Here is a 23,993-nt window from a genome sequence, read left to right as displayed (position 1 = left end):
CTATTGATGGGCGAAGTTCCTCCTTTATGTCTCTCGTGTCAAGTTCCTTTGACAGTTAATCATATTCTGTTGGACTGTATTTTTAGGATATTGCTAGAAAACGGTTTTATTCAGAAACATGTTTAAGTGGAATATTTTGGAATGTCACCTGAATGTATTTTAGATCTATCTTATGTCAAGTTGAAATGTTTTATATAATTTTATATTTTATGGATTGTGATATTGACATCTCGGTGCTAACATGGCTTTACAAATCCTACTAAGAGAAAAAATGTAAAGTTGACTGTTTAGTCACTGGTTTGATTTACTGACACACAGGCAAAGAACATCTGACTGTAAATTAATCATTACATATCAGAAATCACTGGTCACAGATCAGGCATTAGAATTAACAGTAAGTTACATGTTATGGCAATACTGTCGAGTCCATATCGTAAACGTCTGTTTGCAAAGCCGTAATTTTGACTGATTTACCAAAGAATCCACAGTGAAATGTACCAAGTACAAATAAATAATGCTCAACTGAGACATTCCCATTGTTGAAAATAAAATTAGGATTAGGATAGTATGGAAGGTAATGTTGTTTTTAGTCGCGTGATCCTACTCTTCTCTCCTTGTCATCTCACTAACACGCCAGTGGGCGGGGCCAATGTTACAATGGAGAAGTAGGCATAGATTTTCTTCTACAGAGGTGGTCTTTCAGATAGGCACATTCCACAACGAGTCGTTCTCTGGGCTTGGTTACAATAAAAACGTTTTTTAGATTAACAAGTTTTCTGTTCTGAATCTTATATGACGACCTCTTATGTCAAAAACTGAAGAAAAAAAAATATTTCTCAGTTCACAACAGTTCCTTTAAATAAAAAGAAATAAAAAAATGTATATTTCAAAATCCAATGTGTCCAGAATCATGCAGCTCTAAGGTTGAGGCACATTTTTCCAATGAGCCTGGGTTGTCCATTTTATCTTGCAGTTTGCTTTTTCAGCACTATTGTTTGTGCCTTCCCTTCTTTTCGTTCTGGCCCTGGTTGACACTTCCATTTTTTTTTTTTTTTTTTTTTGCCAGGGTTGGCAAATTACACTGCTCCATGGCCCACTTCAACATATTGCATTTTACCTTCCCCAACTTCAGTTACGCTAAATAAAATAAGTCAAGTGAGATGAATGTTCATGTCTGACATCAGCTTTACTGCACATCCGGGAGCCACAAACTGAACAAGGGCAAAAAGGTTGAGTTTATTCGTAGGAGGGACTTTCAGTTCTTTGGGAAAAGACTTATGCTTCATTATAAAATGTTCTCCAGTAGGTTGTGAGATGTAATTAGATATATCTTTGCAGCAACTCAGTCAAAACACTCAAGCGCTAAGGCATTTATTTAGCGAACAAAAACGAAGGAACCAATCAGAGCTCTTAAAGCAGCATCAATGCTGATGAGCATCTGTTTATGCAAACCCTGTGAGTCAGTGCTTATGAATGGAATGTTTATCAACTGAAAATTTCATAACTATGCATTTATACTGAAGAACGCTGAGTTCCTCGTATGTTTTTCCATAAACATCCCATAGCCTGTGTGATAGAGTCCTAAATGTTTTTTGTCTGACAGTATTCAGATGGGAGTCTCTAAAAGTGCTGAATTGTTAATGAAGCTCTAAGTGGAGAGGAAATAATCATATTTGCACAGTTGTAATTAAAGCCATTGGTAAAAACATATTGATCACCACCACCTTTGACTGCCAGCCTATGATTACGCTCAGGGATTGAGCCATAAAATATACATTTCTTCAAGATGGCAAGACACATGGTTAGTTGACTGAACAAAAGGGAACTTGCTTGTTGTAGAATACTTTTAGAACTAGAGAGCTATGTTCTTACCTTATTTATAGATAGGTCACAATAGTCGATTAAAATACAACCTATCTACATTTATGTTTTTTTTAATTATTATTTATTTATTTAGTTTTAGTGCTGGTAGCTTAATTAGGGTGCTAACGGTGTTTTGTGCTTTAGCTGTTGAACGATTAAAACCTTTCAGAAAAGTTGCATCTTTTATTTAATCTCCTTTATTTAATCTACCTCTTGTAGAAACCTGTTTGTACTAGCCTAAGCTGCTTTGCTGCTCTTAATTGGTTTAATATGGTCTCTCAGAGTCAGACTGGTCAAGCTGCTCTTAATTGGATAGCTCACGCAAAAAAATCTTTATGGTTATCTTTAGTTACCATTGACTTCCATTGTATGGACAAAAAATACTGAGACGTACCCTAAAATGCTGACAATTTTGCTGGCAGGGAGCTGGTCTCTCAGCATGACCAACTGAAAACCAACTAACAGTCCAATCTGACCAGCCTGGGAAAACAGCTAAGGGCCATTCACACCATGGGCAATAACAACATAGATAACTATAACTATGAAGTTTTAATAATCATTCTAATTATATAAGAAAGAATAGGGAAGTTCACACGACAACTATGACACAGACGAACAATACTGTTGAAATTGCTTTCAGAATGATTTTTTTCCCCCATCTGATGAATGTTAAAAACATTGCCAATTAGAATCCACCCGACTTTAAAGAGCTCAAGCATTTAAAGCGGCAGAGACTGTGCGGTGTCTAACAGATAATTAACAGAATGTTATCGTTCATTAGTGCGGATGCTAATGTAGTTATAGTTATCTTCTTGTTGTGTACAGACAGAAGTTTCTCACATACCTTACCATTTCATATTATTTGTCAGAGACTGTTAAACAAAATATTTGTACTGTCAAATGTTTTTGTCATTTAGAGTGTCACTTATTATGTTTGCACTGAAGATATGACAAGCCGAATCAAATGAATGGACGATTAAGTCAGTCATTATAAAACTTCTCTCTCTTTCTGTCGCCCACAGCTTGTGAGTTGATGAACAGAGGTATCCTAGCTCTGGTCAGCTCTATCGGCTGTATGTCAGCGGGGTCGCTGCAGTCTTTAGCTGATGCCATGCACATCCCTCACCTCTTCATCCAGAGGGCGCCCGCAGGCACACCTCGCTCTAGCTGCCGGCCCACCAGTCGTGCGCAGTCAGATGACTACACTCTCTTCGTGCGACCTCCCGTCTACCTAAATGACGTCATCTTCCATGTGGTGATGGAGTACACCTGGCAGAAGTTCATTATCTTCTATGACACTGACTATGGTGAGTAGTTTTACTTTACTGATGGCAGTAGTAAAGGGGCTTCCGTTAGGAGCTTCCTCAGAGTGTGTCCAATCAGTGACCCCACATTAACACTCCCTTATTACCACCACAGAGAGGAAATTTACAGCATTATTACCTCCATCGCTCATGTGTTTTAAAGAATTTTGCCTATTTATGTTTAAGAGAAAAGAGCATGAGGGAAAAGGATTAACCACAGAGCTGACTGGGCCGTTGCCCACAGGCCTTTCAGTCCAAAAGGCCTCAAGCTGTTATTCTTTTTTTTTTTTTTTTTTACATACATCTTCCCTTGAGCCTTTACCATTGCATTTCCTTGCATTTCTCTCTGTCTTGCAATGCATTTTACTGGCCGAGCAAACTGGTTAATGTCAAACATGTTTCGTGATATGGTAGGTTTTGACAGGAACAGAGTAGATGAGTGTGAGAATTTGCCCGCGGTTAGTCAGGCAGTTACCCAGCCACCAGATTAGAGCCATTTTCATTGATCGAGGCACCGGATATTTTCCACAATCATAAAGCTAATTACCCACGTCAGCCAGGGAAAGATTGATGGGAGGTAAAACAAAGCATGCTTTAAGATGGATGTTTTAGTCACAACTACAGTATTCTACCAATAAGAAAGAATAATGATATATTAAGAATTGTATTTTTTGCATTTAAGTGGTCATACAATGAAAAAAAAAAGGTTCTAACCATTTGGGGTCTATGTTGGTGTAAGAAAAGTGATAGAAAAGAGAAAAACACTAAATGTGTGAAAAGAGTATAATGGAAAATAAAAGAAAAATGTAAGATAATACAAATTGACTGATTTAGGATGCTCTACAACTCTGAATCATACACAGATGCTTTGAATGGGTGACTCACTGATTGATTCTAATGAAGATTGATGTTAGCATGTTGCTTGGGCTGTCACAATATCAAAATTTCATATAAAAAAAAAAAACTTGTTGTTGCACTTCCTATAGTCTGGGATGTCTAACATTGTGTTTTTACGGAATACAAAAAAATCCCCACACTGGCGAGCTCACTTTTTTCGGGTGCGGGTAGTGTCTTACTTTCATCTGTTCTTCTTCATCACAAAAGTTTATTCTTTGCATGCCTTTTAAATGATTTTACTTGCATGCTGACATACGCTTTTATGCGCATACACACCCGAAGTATAGGCACAGAAAGCAGGCGGTAACACAACGAAAGTACTGAACTAGGATGTCTTTCATGTCTTATTGCAGTTAAACTGTCAAATACACAAGGTTTACATAAGCACAGTCAGTTATGTCTTAAGTGAATGTAAACAGTTGGGACACATTCGGATGTGTAAGTATATTGGATATACCCGTGCATGAGGTTTTAAAGTGACAGCAGCCTAATAAACCTGCACATTTTTTACCTGTGATTTTCATAATGAATTCTGGGATTGACATCTTTATGAATGATACATGCACGGCTAAAACAAAGTATTTTAGCAGGCAGCATATTTTAGTAGGCAGCTCAATATGTTTGGAATAGAGCATTTGTGTGAGCGGGTTAAAGAGAGAGAGCGAGATATAAGATGGAGAAATAGAGTGTAGTTGTGTGTGAAAAAAAACTCCATGGTTGATGGTCTCTCTGGAGGGCATGCTCTGCTGCAGCAGGTTAAGGTGTGAATGAATAAGTACCTGTCCCCGAAGACAAACGGATATGATTTCAGCCATGTCCAAAGGCCCATGTGCCTTGGGCAGCTATATAGTAATGAAGCCTTAGAGATCCACTCCCCTCCTCCTGCCTTAAGTGTGCGGAGAGCTTGACCAGTGGCTCTGAAGATAGACTCCTCGGACATTTGATTAGCTGGCCTCTGAGCAAGAGATCTTTCAGAGAGAACAAAGTGTTCCCAAATTGCTTTGGCTTTTTAAGATGACTTTTACAATAGAGAGTTCATTGATAAATTGATTTTGCCTCCTTGGTGTCCCCTATTTTTTTTTTTAGGATTAGTGGTACTGGCAGAAGCCTCAAAAAATTGAAAAATCAATTTGTGTTTGTAGTCTGAAGTTTCCCTCTATGTTAAGTATACTTTGCCATAAATGAAGTTGTTATAGGCGACTTCTTAAAAGGGTTTTTGAAATCAATTGAAGAGGTTTTTTTTAGCTAAGTGGATTTTGACTGCAGCTTCACAAATAACGATTTCATTGACAATTAAATGGAGGGACTTTTTTATTGCTAAATATATAATATACTACCATTCAAATGTTTAGGGTCATCATGATTTTTTTTATTTATTATTCTGTAACACTTTACAATAAGGTTGTATTAGTTAACATTAGTTCATGTATTAGTTAACATGAACTAACCATGCACAACACCTCTGTTCAGCATTAGTTAATCTTTGTTAACGTAAGTTAATAAAAATACATATGTTCATGGTTTGTTCATGTTAGTTCAGTGCATTAACTAATGTTAGCAAGATTTTAATGATGCATTAGCAAATGTCGAAATTAAGATTAACAAAGATAAAGAAATGCTTTATAAGTACAGTTCATTATTAGTTCATGTTAACTAATGTTGTTAACTAATGTTAACTAACAAACCTTATTGTAAAGTGTTACCAATTATTCTAAATACATTTTAATGCTCAAATAAATGCTGTTCTTTTTACCTGTCTCTGATAGAATCCTGAAAAAAAAACACAAAATTAAATGGAACAATTATTTTCAGTGATAATAATAAGTGTATCTTGAATATCAAATCAGCATATTAACATTTATTTTGAAGAATTATGTGATATTGAAGACTGAAGTATTGGCTGCTAGAAATTATGCTTTGCCATCACAGGAATAAATAACATTTTATTTTAAATTGTCATAATATTTTACTATGTTACTGTTTTTACTGTGGTTTTGATCAGATAAATCCATACTTGGTGAACATAATTTTCTTTTACAAACAAACAAAACATACTCACCCCAAAATTTAAATGTTTAGATATGTAACAAAATAAACTATATAATGTATGCAAATTCTTGAATGTAGAAAATACAAATTGAAATGAGTCCAATTGAGATTTCACATAATTATGGATAGCAGAAAAATGCAATCACACATGACATAGTACACTCTAAAAAAAAAAGATTCTATATGGCACCAAAAATGGTTCTTGTAATCATAGGGGAACCTTTTTTAGTGCTATATAGCACCAATTTTGGTGCTTCAGTGGTTCTTCAGCGGTTCTTCAGAGGTGCTATATAGCACCTTAGTCAAAGAACCGGTGAAGAACCTCTGAAGAACCACTGAAGCACCAAAATTGGTGCTATATAGCACTAAAAAAGGTTCCCCTATGATTACGAGCCAAGAACCATTTTTGGTGCCATATAGAACCTTTTTTTTTTTAGAGTGTAGGTATTATACTGTTTCAAAATGGATACTTCTATTTCACCTGAAATTACATTTATCTACAGAGTGATGTTGGTCCCCTTGTTGGCTTATCTGTAGGTGCACAGCTGAAGACAAGTAAATGTATGGAGAGAAAAGAGAAGCCGTTGTTAATTGCTAAGATACAAAGTAGTGATTAAGCTTGAAGAAAATGTAAATGATTCATATATATGATGTGTACAGTCTCCTGACGTGCACAGTTTCTAAAAGCCAATTTCTAATTCCTTTGGTAATAGAGACATGTGTTCAACATAATGTGTTGTCTCACTGCTTAAGGTGAAGTCAGTGACCTCTAATACGATTACCACCTTCCATAAATTCAGTTTGAATAGCCGTGGCGTAGCACTTATAATATTAGAATAACCTGTCCGGGGCTTTGCCTGACCAGGATAAGGTTAATTTAATGTGCAGCAAGTCCAAATGAGATGATTTCATGGTTAACAGACAAGTGGATGAAAAAGATAAAGGAAATTGAGTCCCTCTTTTGAGGAGATAATTAATAACGATCTAGGCCAATGACCCTATTATCCTCTCGTGATAACCAGTCGTCCTCTGTATTGTTGGGCGGGTCAGGAATGAGTATATATTTAATTGTACAATTTCTCTTTTCCTTGTGGTACAGGTCGTCACATGTTCCTGAATATAGTTCTCAAAATAAACAGTACATCCTTCTTGGACCAGCATAGAAATTCGTGTTGGTCTAAGCTGGTCTTTTCATCAGGGACAATCCTCTATCTCTCTGACTCGGTCTGTCTGTTTCTCTCTTAGCAAGATGAACTGTGACATGAAGATTTGTTTTTAGCCCCCATTGTCGCTCGCTAGTTCCGTAAAGCCTAGTGGAAACATTAAACACAGTAGAGAGGATGCAGCTAGTGGGAGTTTCACAGCGTGAGAGCTCACTCAATCAGTGCTCAGCTGCGGGCCTCAGATCCGGTCCTTTGGATTCTGCTCACAGTTCCTACCAGGGCACATATGACTGTGTCACTCAGAGCATCTATCTAGCTCTGGAATTTGATTCAAAGAACTCCCATCAGCCAAAAATAGTTCCAGTTCCCTCTAATCAGTAATCAGTAGACTGGACCGGAAACTGGCATGTATTGACTCATGTCAAGCTTTTGAGTGACTTAAGTCTCAGGCAGGGGTGGATGTACGCTAATCAAGCCCAGCACCATTGATTTCTCTTTTAGACAGATGGAGGTAGAAGTAAACTGAAGACTTTATAGGAGTAGTTTGGGATTTTTTAAAAACAGAAACTTTGTATTAACTTTGGATTAAATACAGTATAATGCTTTGATCATTGTTTTTTGTTTTGTTTTCATCCATCCATGTATGTATTAGAATCATTAATGCTGTGCACGATAGACATTTAGGTTTATTATAAAGACAACATACATTGTGCAAAAATATTTAATATTTGTATTTATGTCAAAGCCAAAGCCAAAGCCAAAAACGAATCTTCTTGGAAAATCTTCTTAATACTGTTAAATGAATACACTTTTTTTCAGTTCATTTTAAAGCAATTTGTAACATGCTCATATATTTTTTTGAACATTTTTATTTTGCAAGGAAGGACAGACAAATACTTAAATATTCCTCTTACAAAATTACACTAGCCTACCGTTTAAAAGTGTGGGATTTTTTATTCCTTTATTCAGCAAGGATGCATTACATTGATAAAATGTGGCAGTAAAGACTAATGCTACAAAAGTCAAAAATATATATATTGTGGTTTCCACAAAATATTAATCAGCACTACTGTTTTCCACATTAATGATAAAAAGAATCGTCAGCATATTTGAGTCTAAATCAGCAAATTTATAATTTATAAGGATTTTATAAGGATCATGTGACACTGGAGACTAGAGTAATGACTGCTGAAAATACAGCTTTGCCATCACAGAAATAAATTACATTTTACAAAAAAAAAAAAAAACCCTTACCAACCACAACCTTTTAAACCAGGGTATATGCAGATTTACACAAACATGTTATTTTTCACTGTTAAAAACTAGGCTTTTCAGTACAATAATCATTATTAATTTCATTATTTCTGACTAACCAGTCTTTAGAAAGCAGAATGAAACCCAGAACAATCTTCCAGTTCGACTTTCAAGGTTTGACTGGTTAGCATGGGTTCAGTTCCCAGGGAACCTTGAATGCATTGCAAGTTAGATAAAAGCATCTACCATATGAATTAAGTTTAGTTATGTCATTTTCAAAACAAGGTGATTCAGAGCTATTAATCAGAGTGTTTTGTGTGAAGTTTAGCTCAGTAATGTGATGCTCAGAGTTACAGCTGGGATTCTCTGACAGGGGAAGTGAGGGCAGAGTATGTAATAATAATGGAGACACTAATGCTGATTATAATTACATGTGTATTTTTTGACAGATGAAAATGGTCTCAATTGCTTGTTACCGCCGTGCTCTGTGTCTGTTTGTATTAATCTCCTTCGATATAACCTCTCCTGTTAAGACAGAACTAATAAATCCAAGCAGGCTCCTTATCTTTGAATGAGGACTCTGTAATGTCCCGACTTCATAGAGTTGTAAGTGAGAAATAACAAGCAGTGTACATTAACAGACCATTGCCTTCCACAACCCCGTCCTGCAATAACGTAGCTGTGCAACGTATTCGTAAACAGCTCCTACCCAGATGCCACTCTAGCACAGGGACTGTATCGCGTCCCCCTATGTGTCCTCCACTATAAACACAAGCTGCTATCTGCTGGAGCCCTGCCCTCCGCACAAGCAGGGGAACCCAATAAGAGATTTCCAGCAGAACTGCAGCCGTAGATTTGCTTTAAATTGGATCCAGTGCACAGATGGAGGCACTGGTGCTTTTGACCCTCCTCCGGAATGCTGTGGATGTTGTCCTCGTCTTCCCTTTTTAGCTGCATTGGGTGACAGTGTTTCAGTGGAGGTGCAGGCGGCAATGACCCTGCTAATTAAGCCAAGAGCCAAACGACTCGATTCAGGTTTTCTGGTGTTTTAAAAGTTAAAAACAATGGATCTATTTTTTAAATGGTACTTCAAAAGAGAACTTTACAGCAGTGTTGAGGAATAGTTAACTTGACCACATTTTTCAGCTGTGTGACAGCAGTTCAGTTATTTTCTTAATAGTGTTTTTCAATAGCTTTTCTAGTAACAAGGTGTTTTGTCCAACGAGTAGCATTGTACATTGCTGTTTTTAATGTCCAAGCTGAGGAAATAATAATACATAGTATAGAGACTGTTTTATGTTTTCAGTTATGTAAATTAGGTGATATATTTAGTATAAATTTAAAGGTGCAGTGTGTAGTATTTTTGAGGATCTATTGACAGAAATGCAATACAATATACATAATTTTGTTTTCAGTGGTATATAAAGACCTTACATAATGAACCGTTATGTTTTTAATACCTTAGAATGAGCCATTTCTATCTACATAACAGTGAAGTCACCATTTTGCGCCGCCATGATTCTACAGTAGCCCTAAACGGACAAGCTGCTCTACAGAGCGCTAGATACTCTCTGCTGTCTCAGACGATGACATCTTTGTCCTGTGTCGGCTTCTCTATGTGCTTCGAAAGAGAGGGGTGAGCGGTGGGTGGTTGTATTTCGGATGTAAATGCGAGGCAAATGTTGGATCACAATAATTAGGGACCACAAATTTCCACAAATCCCTTGACTCGATTGGAATGTTCTCTTTTATTCTGGACGGCAAGGGCAGTGACTGTAACATTGAGCATATTTTGTAGTATTAAACACGGATTTATATTGATTTCATCCGAAAATTATTTGAAAAGAACACAAAGAATGGCCTTCTCAGCTGCCATAGTTGCAACTCTTGCGTCATCAGAACAGGGTGTTCAACGCAGCACCGTTTCCGTTTAAAAAATGTTTTGCAACGTTTTGTCTGGGCTGCTCTATGGTAATGAGCTATGACGCAGTTCGGCGGCAACCGATCGGAATGTAGAAGTACTCAGCTTGAGAGGATTCCAGAGAGCGCAGTGCTGTAAACTTTGGTTCCAACCACATTAGTTCCCAAGTAAAATGGAGGAGAGGTTGATCATTGCTGTGGCGGGTTTGATAAGAAGGCGCGCAACACTATTTATAGGCAACATTTTTGCTCTAGAACGCTTGTTTTACAGCAGGAATGCAATTAATTTGCTCAAAACAACATCGATTTGACCAATTGCATTAATTCTGCACTTCAACCAGGACAGTTATTGTAATGTAGGCTGCACACAAATTAATGTTAATGTTAAACTGCATGTTGAAATTATACTACCAATTAACCATGAGCACAAAAGCCACACCACACAAATGGCTTTTAATTGGTTTATTTCGTTAGCAGACATGTAACTATAATTGTCAAGTTCTTTCCATCTATCTATTTTTTTTTTTTTTTTACTTTCACATTTAAATGATTTCATGAGGTTAACTTATACGGTTATACCCTACTTGTGGTCAGTCTGCACAAATGCCAATCAATATGATTGTTTGCTTTGGCCCCTTTAAATAAAGTTTAAAAAAGACCAAGCATTCGATCTACGTCAAAGCGTCAGCGTGTCCACGAGTCTTTCTACAGTGTCATTGGCGGGGCGGCCAGAGCGAAGTATGACGCTCTCGTCGGCGGCGGTGTGAATGCACAGTAACATGGAAAAGATGCTTTTTATCGCGTGTTGTAGCGTCGCATTGCGTGTAGTTAGAGCACGGTGTGACCGTTAAATCAACAAATATGTCATTTTGTTTTTAGAGACTTACTTGGGGAAATAGGAGTCAATACCCTTCTGGAAAATCCAGTTTAAGTTAAGCTGATAGCTAACATTTTAGTTGTTTTCTAGCTAGTTAGCTGATCCAAGCTGGTTATTGACCTGTGACCATGTTGCAAAAATATGCTTGACCACCTTATTGACCAGCTGGTATCTGTTTCTTGTTGTTGTAATATTGTCTATTATGGCTAATGACTAACTTGGACTAGGCAATGCCATTAGCTTAAAATAAATTTTCCAGTCATTTCAAGGTTTTCTTTTTATGTTTCAGTTGAATGAATGAATGAATGAATGAATGCAAACATTTATATAGTTCTTTAATATGTACTACTGCTCACCCAAAGTGCTTTATAATCATATCAGGGGGTCTCCTCAACCCCCACCATGTGCAGCATCCACTTGGATAATGTGCACACAGCCACATTACAACGGCGCAGTATAGGTGGAGAGGAGAGAGAGTGATAGAGCCAATTGAGTGGATGAGGATTATTTGGATGCCATGGTTGATAAGAGCCAATGGAGGGAATTTGGCCATGACACCGGGGTTACACCCCTACTCTTTTATGAGAAGTGCTATGGAATTTTTAATGACCACAGAGAGTCAGGACCTCGGTTTGCTTGTTACAGTATAGTGTCCCCATCACTATACTGGGGTGTTAGGACCCTCACAGACCACAGGGTGAGCATCTCCTGCTTGCCTCACTAACGCCTCTTCCAGCAGCAACCTAGTTTTCCCAGGAGGTCTCCCATCCAGGTACTGAGGAGGCTCAAACCTGCTTAGCTTGAGTGGGCAACCAGGCTTGGGATACAGGGTGATATGGCTGTGGCATGCAAATGCAGTTACGTATCTAAAACTTAAGCATGAAATTAAGTCTTCTTTTAGCGCCTTGTGACTGAAGGGCTACCTACAGTAAAGACTCTTTCATGTGATGCTTTTCCAGAATGTTTTTTTCTTTCTTTTTTTCTCAAATCTCTGTCACACAGAGAGTATCACCTTCAAAACCCCCCACCTTAATTCCTCCCGGTTCCCTAGCCTCAGTCCCATCTTTCAGGGACGCTTTGATCCTGCGTTCTCAACGCCTCCCCGCTCCGGTGGAAATGGTTTGATGTAGGGAAAGGCCGCCTGCGCAGAGGCATGAGTGTGCAGCAACTCTTCCTCTGTGAAATACATCTTTTATTTAGCACAGCCCTGAGACAGCACTTCTGCCTCGCCACACCGCAGTGATAAATGTTCTACACAGGTTTCTGCTGCCACCCACTCCTGAGCTCTGTTAGCACACATGCTAATGCATTCCTGTGCTAGTACACGGTCATCACAGTAATGTAGAAGGTGAAAACAAAATGGTTGATATCGCTAGGGGTTAGGGAGTTTATTTTGAGTCTGATACCAAGGACTATATCACTGATATCAATTCTGATATTTTTTAATAAATAAAGAGATTTTGTGATTTCTAAAGGGAAATATAGGGAAATATTGTTTAGGTAGCAATAATATTTGAAAGCCATATTTTTTAAGACAACAATTTAATAGACCTTCAAATGATAACTTTTTTTTTCATAATAACAACAATTATGGAACATGTATAACAAGTGTCAAACATATCATTTTACTAAATATCAGTTAGCTTGATCATTGTTTATTGTGTCATGACCTCTGGCAAGTACCACTCTCTGTTTGAATGAGCGCTCCGTCTGTGTCCATTCAGCGTTTCTCCTCACGTTCAGTTGAGCTGAAGGAGAAATAGTTAATAACCTACATTACTATATCCTAACAAAATTTGTTCACTACAGAGGTTATGTATTTGCATTTTTGTGATAAATAAATAAAATCACTTTTTATTGATTGGCACTTTTTTATTTTACATTTTAATATACATTAAACGAATTATGCTACGTAAATGGGGACATGTTTTATGTTTCTCACATTTGCATTCAGTAATTAAATTAGTAAATACAATTAGTAAATTGTCTTTGAGAGATGTATATTTTGCTCACTAAGGCTGCATTTATTTATCAAGGTTGCAAAAATACACTAAAACAGTAATATTGTGAAATATTATTACAATTTAAAATAACTGTTTTATATTTTAATATATTTAAAATGTCAATTATTTCTTAGTGTCATGATCCTTCAGAAGTCATTAGGTGTTTCTCAAATGGAAGGCTGAATATCTCGGCTGCCATGTCATCAAAAGTCGCTGAAGGCCATCTCAATTTCAAGGATCCTTGAAAGGTAGCCTTCGTTTCTCTCTTCTTCTTCGTAAATCACCCACAATCCTTTGCACACATTTAAATTCACTAAAATAAACTGATGGAAACGAGACGGTACTGAGCTTGTCTGATTTTTATTATGAAATATAAGACAAAAATTATGTTTTCGGACATGAAAGCATAGATGTTTTCTTTTGTTTTGCTGTAAATGTATCACTATCACTAAACTGACAATAATGTAAGCTTGCATTAATAGAAAGCCAATTAATATAAAGATTTGTTGAATAGAAAGTTATCTTCAGTCAACTCTAGTATTAGTAGCCAAAAATGTTCACATGGAGCAGGATTGGCACAAATATCGATTTCAATCGATTTCGATATCCTACTGTACATAAAAGGAAAAATAAGTTTGTCTTTTTAGCACTATTATAAACTTTTCTTGGGTTAAATTATATTAGATTGCATTCATTAATATTCACTTGTGTGTGTGCTTATATAAGTATCATTAAAAATATTAGGATATAAGTTATTAACTTTTTAAAATTTCACATTTAAAGAAATCTAGTGTTTGATCATGTCTAAATATTTATTCAAAAGCAAAACCTAAAAATAAGTAAGAAATTATGATCTTCAATACTTTTTTGAGCAACCAAACTAGATACATGTGTATTAACGCGCCATACAAGGAGTAGGTAAACCATGGCTTTACAAATGAAAATTATTATTTTTCCAGCCACAAAATGACTCTAATTTGCCTCTTTGCATTGGAATTCTCTATTTTAACATTGATTAATACACTAATTGTAATTATAAATAATAAAACAATATTTTAAGTGGTCATTAATGGACCATAATTATTGGACAAATAGTAGGCCTATTTAGTACCAAAAGATATCCTCAAAATATTCAATAAATATTATTTAACTAAAATATAGAACATTTATTTAATTGAAAAATAGTTAAGATGTATGGTCACATCAATGAGTATGAGTGTGAACAATTAGTAAGTAATGAGGGCTAAATACAATATAAATGGTGTAAATGGTATAAAAACATAATAAAATGATCCTGTAAATATGGTTGACGTAATAACAAATTGCTGCAAATACCTGTATAGTAAAACTGTTGTGTATCCGCTTAAGCCAATATGCATTTGACAGAGCGCTGGTTTGTTTAGAAGCTCCATGAACTACGTGACCGCGCACGCCGCCGGGAGATGAGAGCATGTCGCAACTCTGTTTTTCAACGCCTCTAGCTTTAAATGTTATGCCGCATTAGTGCCAAAACGCGATTTATTGTTTGAATTTCGTATTCAATTTTAAAAGATTAGACTTTCATATCAAAAGCAGGTTTGGCAGTTTGGCGTGACATTTAAAAAAAGTTAATGAATATGTGCCGGCAGGTGTTGATTCTGTGGCGCACCACCACAAATTAGTCTATGTGTGGGAAACACTGCATCCTATGAATGTTCAGTATTGGTTATTAATTAATTCTTATGGCCACAGAAAAATTATTCTTCCTTTGTATTTACATTGGCGCCTAGAACGCATAACAAGATCAATCATTTAAGGGACAATTTGTTTGCAGCGGGGAGTCAGAACCAAACATATATTTTGCACTAGGGCTGTCAAAATTGCTCAAAAATGACGTTCGAATATTCCCTCTAAAAAAAGCACGAATATTCGAACTATTCGAACATCTGGTTGCGCATTTTATCAATGACACGCATTACGTCAATAACAGGACAAATGAATACAAAGAGACATAACTACTTATATAGGTAGTCTATTTAAGTTTAAACATATTTGACAACGTATTACCTACACAAAAACAAGTAAATCAACTAATGGCAAAGACCACAGACCTCACTCTCTCTCGCCCTCACGCTCTCTGCGCATAACGGTTTAAATGAACACACACATTTTGAGAGCTGATCAAGAGTTTTGTGCAGGCAATTTAAGGTCGCGACTCTTGTCCCAAATATAGCAGACTTCATTCAGTGATTGAAACAAATATTAATATAAGTTTTACAGCATATTATTGAACGCTCCGAGCGAGCTGTGCTGTGGTAAACATGGAACTTTTCCTTGACATGAAACGGTAAATAATCAAACCAGTGGAAGCAGTGCATTTATCCTTCATTCATGCAATATCTATTCAGTCAGTACCTCGGTTCCATTGCTTGACAGAACTCCATGAAGCCTGCCCCATCCACGACACTGATCGCTCTCATGTCCTTACAAATGAACAAAATTAATTTCTCCGTTATGGCCTCTTGTCGTTTTGCAGACAAGCAGGTTGTGGCGGGCGATGCAAAGTAAGGGTGGTCCAGTTTGCACATACAAATTAGTTGCTTATATTTACTAAACGAGCCTACAAAAGCATAAAAAAGCCTGTTTAATAAAGAAAAGTTCACGAAACTAATTGAAAACTCACTAAAGTGTTTAGTGAAATTAGGAAACATTTAGATATTGAGTTGTATAAGTTAACGTTACATTTCTACAAACATTTTGTTCTCATGTCACAAGTAATATCAAGGTTTATTTTGATCCGTTTTACATGATTCTTTTGTAGTGTGGTTTTCGGTGAAGTATAGGCTACTAAAATAAATATCGTCACCTGTGTACATTAGCCCACTTATTCTCGACGCTTTTTCCTGATAGTTTATAGAACAATTACTCCGAGTCGCCATCTGTCGTTTCAAAGAAAAGCACAACGGCGAGCGCGTCAAATATAAACACCTCGTCCGTTTGGGGAGGAGCGCGTGCAGTCAGCGGAGGCTCATGCTGCGGAGACAGGCCAAAGTACACAAGGCTTCAGGCGCGCTAGCGCGCCCACTCGCAAAGCAGACAGCCACGCTGAATATGTATTCGAATTTAGATTATTCGTTGACAGCCCTATTGTGCACAAACTTTAATAACTAAATCACAGACAAGATTAAACAGACATAAAACATACATACACAAAACATACATGGCAAGAGGTAAAGTTAAGGTGTTTAGAAGAACCGGGCAAAGGAGTTTACAGTTTTACTAACTACACAGCGACTTGTATTTCTGAGTACATTACTCGCATTTGCCCGGGAAGGCGTCCAGATATACGGTCGCAGGAGAAAGTCTTGATGGTTCCATCCGATGGTTTTGCAGTTGCGAACGTTTCCTTCCGTGTTGAGCGAAGGAACGACGGTGAACTTGCATGGATGCTTTGACTCCATCGAGGTTGAGGAAGTTGCACACCCCGTGAGTTGGGCCTGCTGGCATATGTTGCACAAGGATCGACATATCATATACACAATCATTCCAAGCTTTACATTTCAACTTCGTAGACACCAAACATGCCATACACATGATTTTCGTTAACCATAGTATGCAATTCTGAAACATAAATCCAACGGAGATTGAATTAACACATAGACCAAACCCTATTAAAACAAATCATGAGATGGATATATGTTTATATATTTCTCAAGTGGTTATAGGCTATATGAGTTGAAGATGGTTTATTTGTCCTTTTCAGTAAGACTTTGAGAGTCTCAGCTCTCTGCAAATTCCCTTTTGGTCGTAAGCCGAGTCTTATCTGATGGTAACTCGGGTAACAGAGGCCTTTCTCTGTTGTGTTGTGGGAAGGTCTGTTACTAAGCAAAAAGCATTTCAAACATATTTGTTAAATGTGTCTCAGTCGCTACATTGCGTGAACTGCAGATGATTGATTGCATTTCTATAATTGCATCAGTAACTAAAACATTTTCTAGGTGTGAGTATAAATCCAAAACAATTACAACATGTCTTCCTGCACCTTTAAGGAAGCACATATTTGTTTGAATGCAGACTGGCTCTGAAACAGACTGCATCAGGGACTCATAGAAAATGTATGTAGTTTGAATGATATTGTCTGTTGTTGTTTAGATATCCGGGGCATAGAGAACTTCCTGGACCAGACGTCTCAGCAGGGGATGGATGTGTCTCTACAGAAGGTGGAATCCAATATTAACATGATGATCACTGGAATGTTCCGCACCATGAGGGTGGAAGAGCTGCATCGCTACAGGGACACACTGAGGCGTGCTGTGCTGTTCATGAGCCCCGCCACTGCCAAGGCCTTCATTACTGAGGTACATTCACACTCACTCACACACACACACACACACATTCACACGCACACACGTAAGTCAAGTATGAATACATATCGCACACCAGCACCAAAAATGTTCACACTTATATTTCATACAAATGGTTCCCTTTACACTAATAGATTTCTTTGCACTGCACAGATGCAAGTAGTGGCCCTAAAATCCAGCCAGCGGGCATTTAACGCAAGACCTTTAATCTTTCAGTCCAACTGGAATTTAACTAGTTCACATTATGTTGATCTGTGAGGCTCACAGCTCCAGGCAGGATATGATGTCATAGAAAATAGAATATTTTCAGTGCTTTTACGGCAGATAAAATACAGTATGTGTTAGTATATTCACTGTGGCACATTTATTTTATTTTTTACTATTATGCAAAGCTTTATCGTTTTCCATTTTATGAGTCCATTTCTTCCTATGGGTCATAGTAATTCATTCTGATTGAAAAATGTCACTTGTTTAAATTGGCAATATTTGTAAGGAAGCCATTAAATGGCTTTGCTCTCTCTCTGATAACTCTCTCTGGGAATTAAACCATGAAGTATTGCTTAATCTCACATGCTATTCTCATTCGCCTTTAATTAAAAATATCCTGTGAAAAGCAATCAAAATCCAATTTTGGTTGAACGTGGAATAGGACAGGAACCATCAGTAGTGGTTGAGACTGCAGGCAGATGTAATGACTCTTGGGTCTGGGGATGATAAGTTGATCAGAGTCTTAAAGATACGCACTTCAGCCAGGGAATCATCGCAGGAAATTTAAAACGGCTTATTGTTTTTGCTTTTGGATTGGACTGGAAAAACGTTATTCTCACAGAGTGCGCTTGGCTACCTTGATGGGACAAAGTATTTTGCAGGAATACATTGGTATGCACCTTATTGCATATGCTTATAATATATTGAAAAAAAGTATGTTTTTTGATTTTTTTTTTTACGTTACTGTTAAATGTAGTTTACCATTGTCAGTATTTAATTTGGGCTTTGATTGCATACGGTGAGTGTGTTCAGGTCTTCAAGCACCACAGCAGGGAAGACTATTAAACATCTGTTGTGAGCGTTCATTACCAGGTCTTGAAACTGAGGCTGCAGTGTTCTGTTTTGTTCAGGAACTGTCACATAAAGGCAGCGTATCTGGCTTATCTAAGCCTTTTGTCTGCCCTATAAAGCTGATTTAAATGCCAGTTCATTGTTCAAGAGACATTCTGTGTATAGTTAGAGACAAATTGCTCCTATTAGAAGTCATGTTTCAGCATGCAGCTGCTTCTCAGGTGTTTTATGGTCAATTGTGAACATATTTTACTAGGGCTGGTTTTTAATAATGACAAAATAAAGAATTGCGATAGTTGCGGAGCAGCGGGAATGTGCTCTGCCACACAGTTCATTTGAAACAACCCTCAGAAGTTTCTCAAAAATGTTGTCTTTGTGTAAGTCTTTAGTGAAAACTGTAGTTTGATAAGTCACATTATTGAAATAAATGATGCCCTCCTATTCTTATTGCAGAAGTCTTTTACACGCAGAGATTTTAATTTGTGTGAATCTTTGCACTGGATGAATTCTGTGTGCTGCCCACAGAGCCCCATTAAATAGTCCGTGGCAGATACATTTGCCAAGATTGATGTTCATTGAACAAGAGACTCTAAACATGCAATTTTGGGTCCTGCCCAGACACTCTATGAGAGCATTATGAGCTCTATTTGCATTTTGGTGGGGAAAAAACGATTGTTTATTTGACATTGGGTAATAATTGTACTGGTAATAATGTACTTTTGCAAGTGTCTGCCTATACCTTCAACATTGCAAATATTCAACAATTTGGCAATGCCACTCTTAACTTGCTTGTAAATAATTTCTGGATCCTGTCCAACGCTGACCAAGAGAAGGCTCAAATGTGTCCAATAGCGTGTGTACTGCCTGTCAGAGGAAGTCTGGGAGCGAAGTGAAGAAGTCAGATTGCAAATGGTGTTTCTTGGGTGAAGGGTCCCAGGCCAGGCATTTAACAGGAAGAGATCAGCCTCACGGTGGACAGACAGAAGACATGATGGAGGATGTCAGTTAGGCGAGAGGTGAGGACATGGCTCGACCAGCCGCCTGTCTGTGTGATATGTGTATGGTGAACAGTCAGAGACAGATGTCCATCACACTTGTGCTGACAAGCTGTCAGAGTACGGAAGGAAACTGTCCACTCCAATAGACAATTAAGGTATACTGTTTTGATGAAACATGATTGTCTTGTCTATCCATTTCATCATTTCTTTTATATTTCATGGTAAAACCCTCTTTAAGTCAAGTTTGATAATGCAGTTTTTCAAAATCTTACTGTCAATTCCATAGCAAAGAAATGCTACTTCATCGTCATTTGCATATATGGTCATAATCAGCCTCCATAAAATGGTCTTGCATACAGACACTAGTCTGACGTGTGCAAGATTTCAGCATAACCAGCTTTGCCAGATCATTTCATTTTTTTATAAATGAATATTGCAGTCCTGTTGTGCCGTGTAGCTCTGACAAAAATCAGCACATTAGTTCCAGAATCCTTCCTTTCGCTACTACAGCAAAATATTTATTCATTTATTTATATTCGAAGCTGTCAGGACGAGGCAGCTGCTGTTTCCCATCACCCCCTTGGTCTATGCATGATTCACAGGCCTCAGTAACTCGTTAACGTCTGTGGTCACTTCGGCTCAAGGTTACAGTGGTGAGTGATGGCCCTGTCCTCTCACACACACACACACACACACACACACACACACACACACACATGCATGGGCACATGCAAACACACATGCAGGCGTGTTTAGAAAAGTCTCTCTAACCACCACCCAAGGTCACGCTCACAGAGGCAGACAAACACAGCGGGTGAACTCCGTCGGCACTTGCTGTGACCTTAAGAGCTCTGATTGGATAAGAGGTAAACACCGACAAATGGGAAACTGGAGCATCTGCATGAGCCGCACCAGAAAAAAGTCACAAAATGAAGAAAGACATTACAGAAACGCAAGATAACACATGACTAAAAGGGTGACGTTCATATCTTTGAAGGTTAAACAGACAAGAGGCAATGATTGCTTCCTCTTCAACAGAGTCGCTTATGATAAAGTTATGTCATTAAAATGCCTCCTGATAGAGTCGGCAAGCTTCTTTTTTCATTTACATGAGAGTTTATATTTGAGGTGTTCATTCAAGGTGACAATTTGGATGTAGACACTCCGCTGAGCTCTTATGCTGATTGACGTATGAGAAACTTTTCTGCTGCTCAGACAAATCCTTTCCACAGCAGCAGGAAACGGAGAGCCCTTTTCAAATACATTATTTAAAATGGAGGACAGGAGATGATGACTGCTCAGATTCATTGTATGTTTTATAGCCGACCTGACATCATTGATGCCTGTGCTGTGGTGACAGACAAGGGGAGTCTTACCAGGTACAAAGAGCCTTTGTGATGAATCGTAATGAGCAGTGCTGACCTTTTGCCATAGAAATTAACGAAGATTTAATGCGTATGACAGCATGGTTTTCTAAATCCATAAATTCATATGTGACAATATAATTATGAGAATCCCCATAGGACAGGAACATCTCTTTAATGTCTTAGTTGTTGATAATTTTGAAGTTTTTTTCTCGTTCTCAGTAAGTAATCAGGGTTGTGTGCCATGCAGACTTGAATTGAGAATGATATATTTTTGTAGGCCATCCTTAGCCTGACATTTTCATACTCAATTCTAGTCAGAATATGAGTCTGATACTGCTCCATTGGGCTGTGATTATGGGGCGTATTTCAACCGAACCAGGAAAGCCCTCAATTGACCTATCGGTAAGCCCCGCCCCCCTTAGATACTGTTGCTAACTCGGACAAACAAACGGTGTTGCTAACAGTCTTACAATGACAGCTGTCAGTGTAAACACCTTATCCCAAGTTGTTTTTGGACACAGAATGTAGCGGACCCTGTCTGAATGATGGCCAAACTTTACTGATGGTTTAGAAGTTTATTACATCGTTTTTCACTCAAAAAAAAAAAAAATCACCGTAAGAGTTACACAAACAAAGCAGAAGTTTGCATTAACGTCTCATTCACAAACTCTCTCTCTCCGTTGCATTATCATTAACATACACAGCAAATTATACAAAAACACTCATACAACTACTAACAGTAAACAAACATATACAGACCGTATGCCTTTTCAGGGGTGCTAATAAACTGTAAACTTTGTATCTGAAAACAACTCAGAGAAACTGCGAGTGCGAGCTCTCCCTTTCACCACCCGTAGACTATAATACCCATCAAAATAGGAGTCCTCCTTAGTAAGACAGATAATGTAGACTTTTAAACATATCTAAACTCACAGACATATAAAAAATATATACAAAAATTCTGTGGCACAGAAGGACCACCTCTAGTCGAGGAGCATTCAAGTGGGACTTAAATATATAAAAGATTTTAAAATAAATGTGGGAGATTAATTTGGAAGCTAGGATTTACAGATCACAATGCAAACGGGAGAAGCCTCGTGTTACGGTCGTCACGATCGCTACAATGTACATCAACACTGTTCATGTACCACAGGGTAAGATTAAATTAATGTACATTTAACCAGTTTAATATGAAGAGTTACTGAAATGCAGACCTTCGTTTATGTGTTTTTGACCTACACTGTTAACGTTACATGACATGAGAACAGTTAGTTATTATGTTAACAGGGAATCACTAACTTAATCGTAACTTAATGAGAGTGTGACCACCAGAAAATCCTCTCAGGATACCTGGAATCAGTGTTGCAGTACCCCAGGAACATAATTTTGCCATTTTTGTAGCATAAACACCATCAAACCACTGAGAGCTTCGGATTTTCCAATGCATCTCAATGGCGCTGAAACCTAAAGATGTTCGAGTTCCGGTCCCAGCGCAACTGATACTCAACTGCCATTGGCTCATCTGCGTTCGAGGGTCGGGGTTTACCGATAGGTCAATTGGATAGACGTACATCCAATCAGAGTAACGGAGCGACGCATAGTTGTCAACAGAACTCAACTGCACGCATGCCGGAAGAAGTAGAAGAAGAAGATGAGTGTAAACGATCTTTGCCGGTGTTGTAAAAATAATATAAGGATACACAGATTATTTACCAACACGATCATCATTTTTGAGAGAAATAGTAAAGGTGAATGCATATACGAACAAGTTCTCCGTTTAGGATTAGAACGAATTCAACCCAATTGCTCTTTGGTGACGTCTATGCTTACGTTATAGTTTATCATCTGTCCATCATCGTATAAAGCCCGCCCTGACAATTTGATTGGTCCAGACCGAATTTCCCGAACTCAAATGTTGTGGGCGGGGCTAAATTCAGCTGGTATCCAGGTAGGAGTGTGCGATATATATCGTCTACGATATATATCGTAATTGGTGTTTTAACGATGTGCGATCTGACATTATCGATATATCCCTCACACACACCCAGAGAGTGCATGTATACACTACCTCATGAAGTCTAGATTAGACTAGTGCGGATGCGCATTTACAGTCCACACTTTCACTGCGTGATTTACTCTATATTAGGCTTGTGACCCACCGTGAGTCTCGGCAGGAGTCATTCAACAGATTTCATTCATCACGAGAGTGACAGGAGCTGACTGAGATGACAATTCAAGCAACCCGCCACCAAATTGGCGCTAATTCAAAACCGAAAGTAAAATGTGCACGGCCGCACAGAGCGTGCACAAAGCTTTATTCAAGTAACCCGCCACCGAACTGGCGCAAATTCAAAACAGAAAGTAAAGTGTGCACGGCCGCATTGAGCGTGCATAATGCTTACTTTTGTCTGGTTCCGCAGGCAGCGCGAGCCATCGCTCCGCTGACAGCGCGCGCGCCTCGTCTGCTTCAGTAACTTCAGTGATTTAGCATTAAGCTTTTTATTTAAACTGGGTCATTTATGCAGTAGAAATGTGGAATTATTTTTGAATTTGGTGCCTTCTAGACTGAGAAAAGACAGAAAATGTATTTTTGTCTCATGTGGATGGAAGACAACAACTCCCAGAATGCACTTGCTTCGCTGTCCTACGAGGCCACTCCGTACACCGTCGCTTTGACCTTCATAGTAATACAATCTTTTCGTTTAGTTAGAGAATAAACACTACAATTAAAAACTGAACGTGTCTTTTCAATAAAGTGTGAGTGAGCCGAACGAAAGTCACGTCACAGATGCAGCAGTGTCAGATTTCCTTTATCACGAAGAGCAGAACTGATGTAACGTTAAGCTCCAGTCTGGCACGTTTTCAGATCGCATATGGAAGCTAAACTATCTCAGGA

General features: G+C 38.0%; 1 protein-coding gene across 1 annotated transcript in view; it reads left to right on the top strand.

The window, feature by feature from the left end:
* grid2 (glutamate receptor, ionotropic, delta 2) overlaps nt 1–23,993 on the top strand; it is a gene marked incomplete at both ends in the record, with an annotated part of 524,276 nt that overhangs the window by 277,709 nt on the left and 222,574 nt on the right. Inside the window, 2 exons of the mRNA XM_079827346.1 lie at nt 2,886–3,170; nt 17,462–17,667. Of these exons, the coding sequence (XP_079683472.1) occupies nt 2,886–3,170; nt 17,462–17,667 (491 nt within the window). The remainder of the gene's footprint in view (nt 1–2,885; nt 3,171–17,461; nt 17,668–23,993) is intronic.

This window comes from Gobio gobio (genome assembly GCF_949357685.1).
Source record: "Gobio gobio genome assembly, chromosome: 10".
Lineage (NCBI taxonomy): Eukaryota > Metazoa > Chordata > Actinopteri > Cypriniformes > Gobionidae > Gobio > Gobio gobio.
Note: the sequence above shows the minus strand (reverse complement) of the source record. Positions and strands in the feature narration are given on the sequence as shown.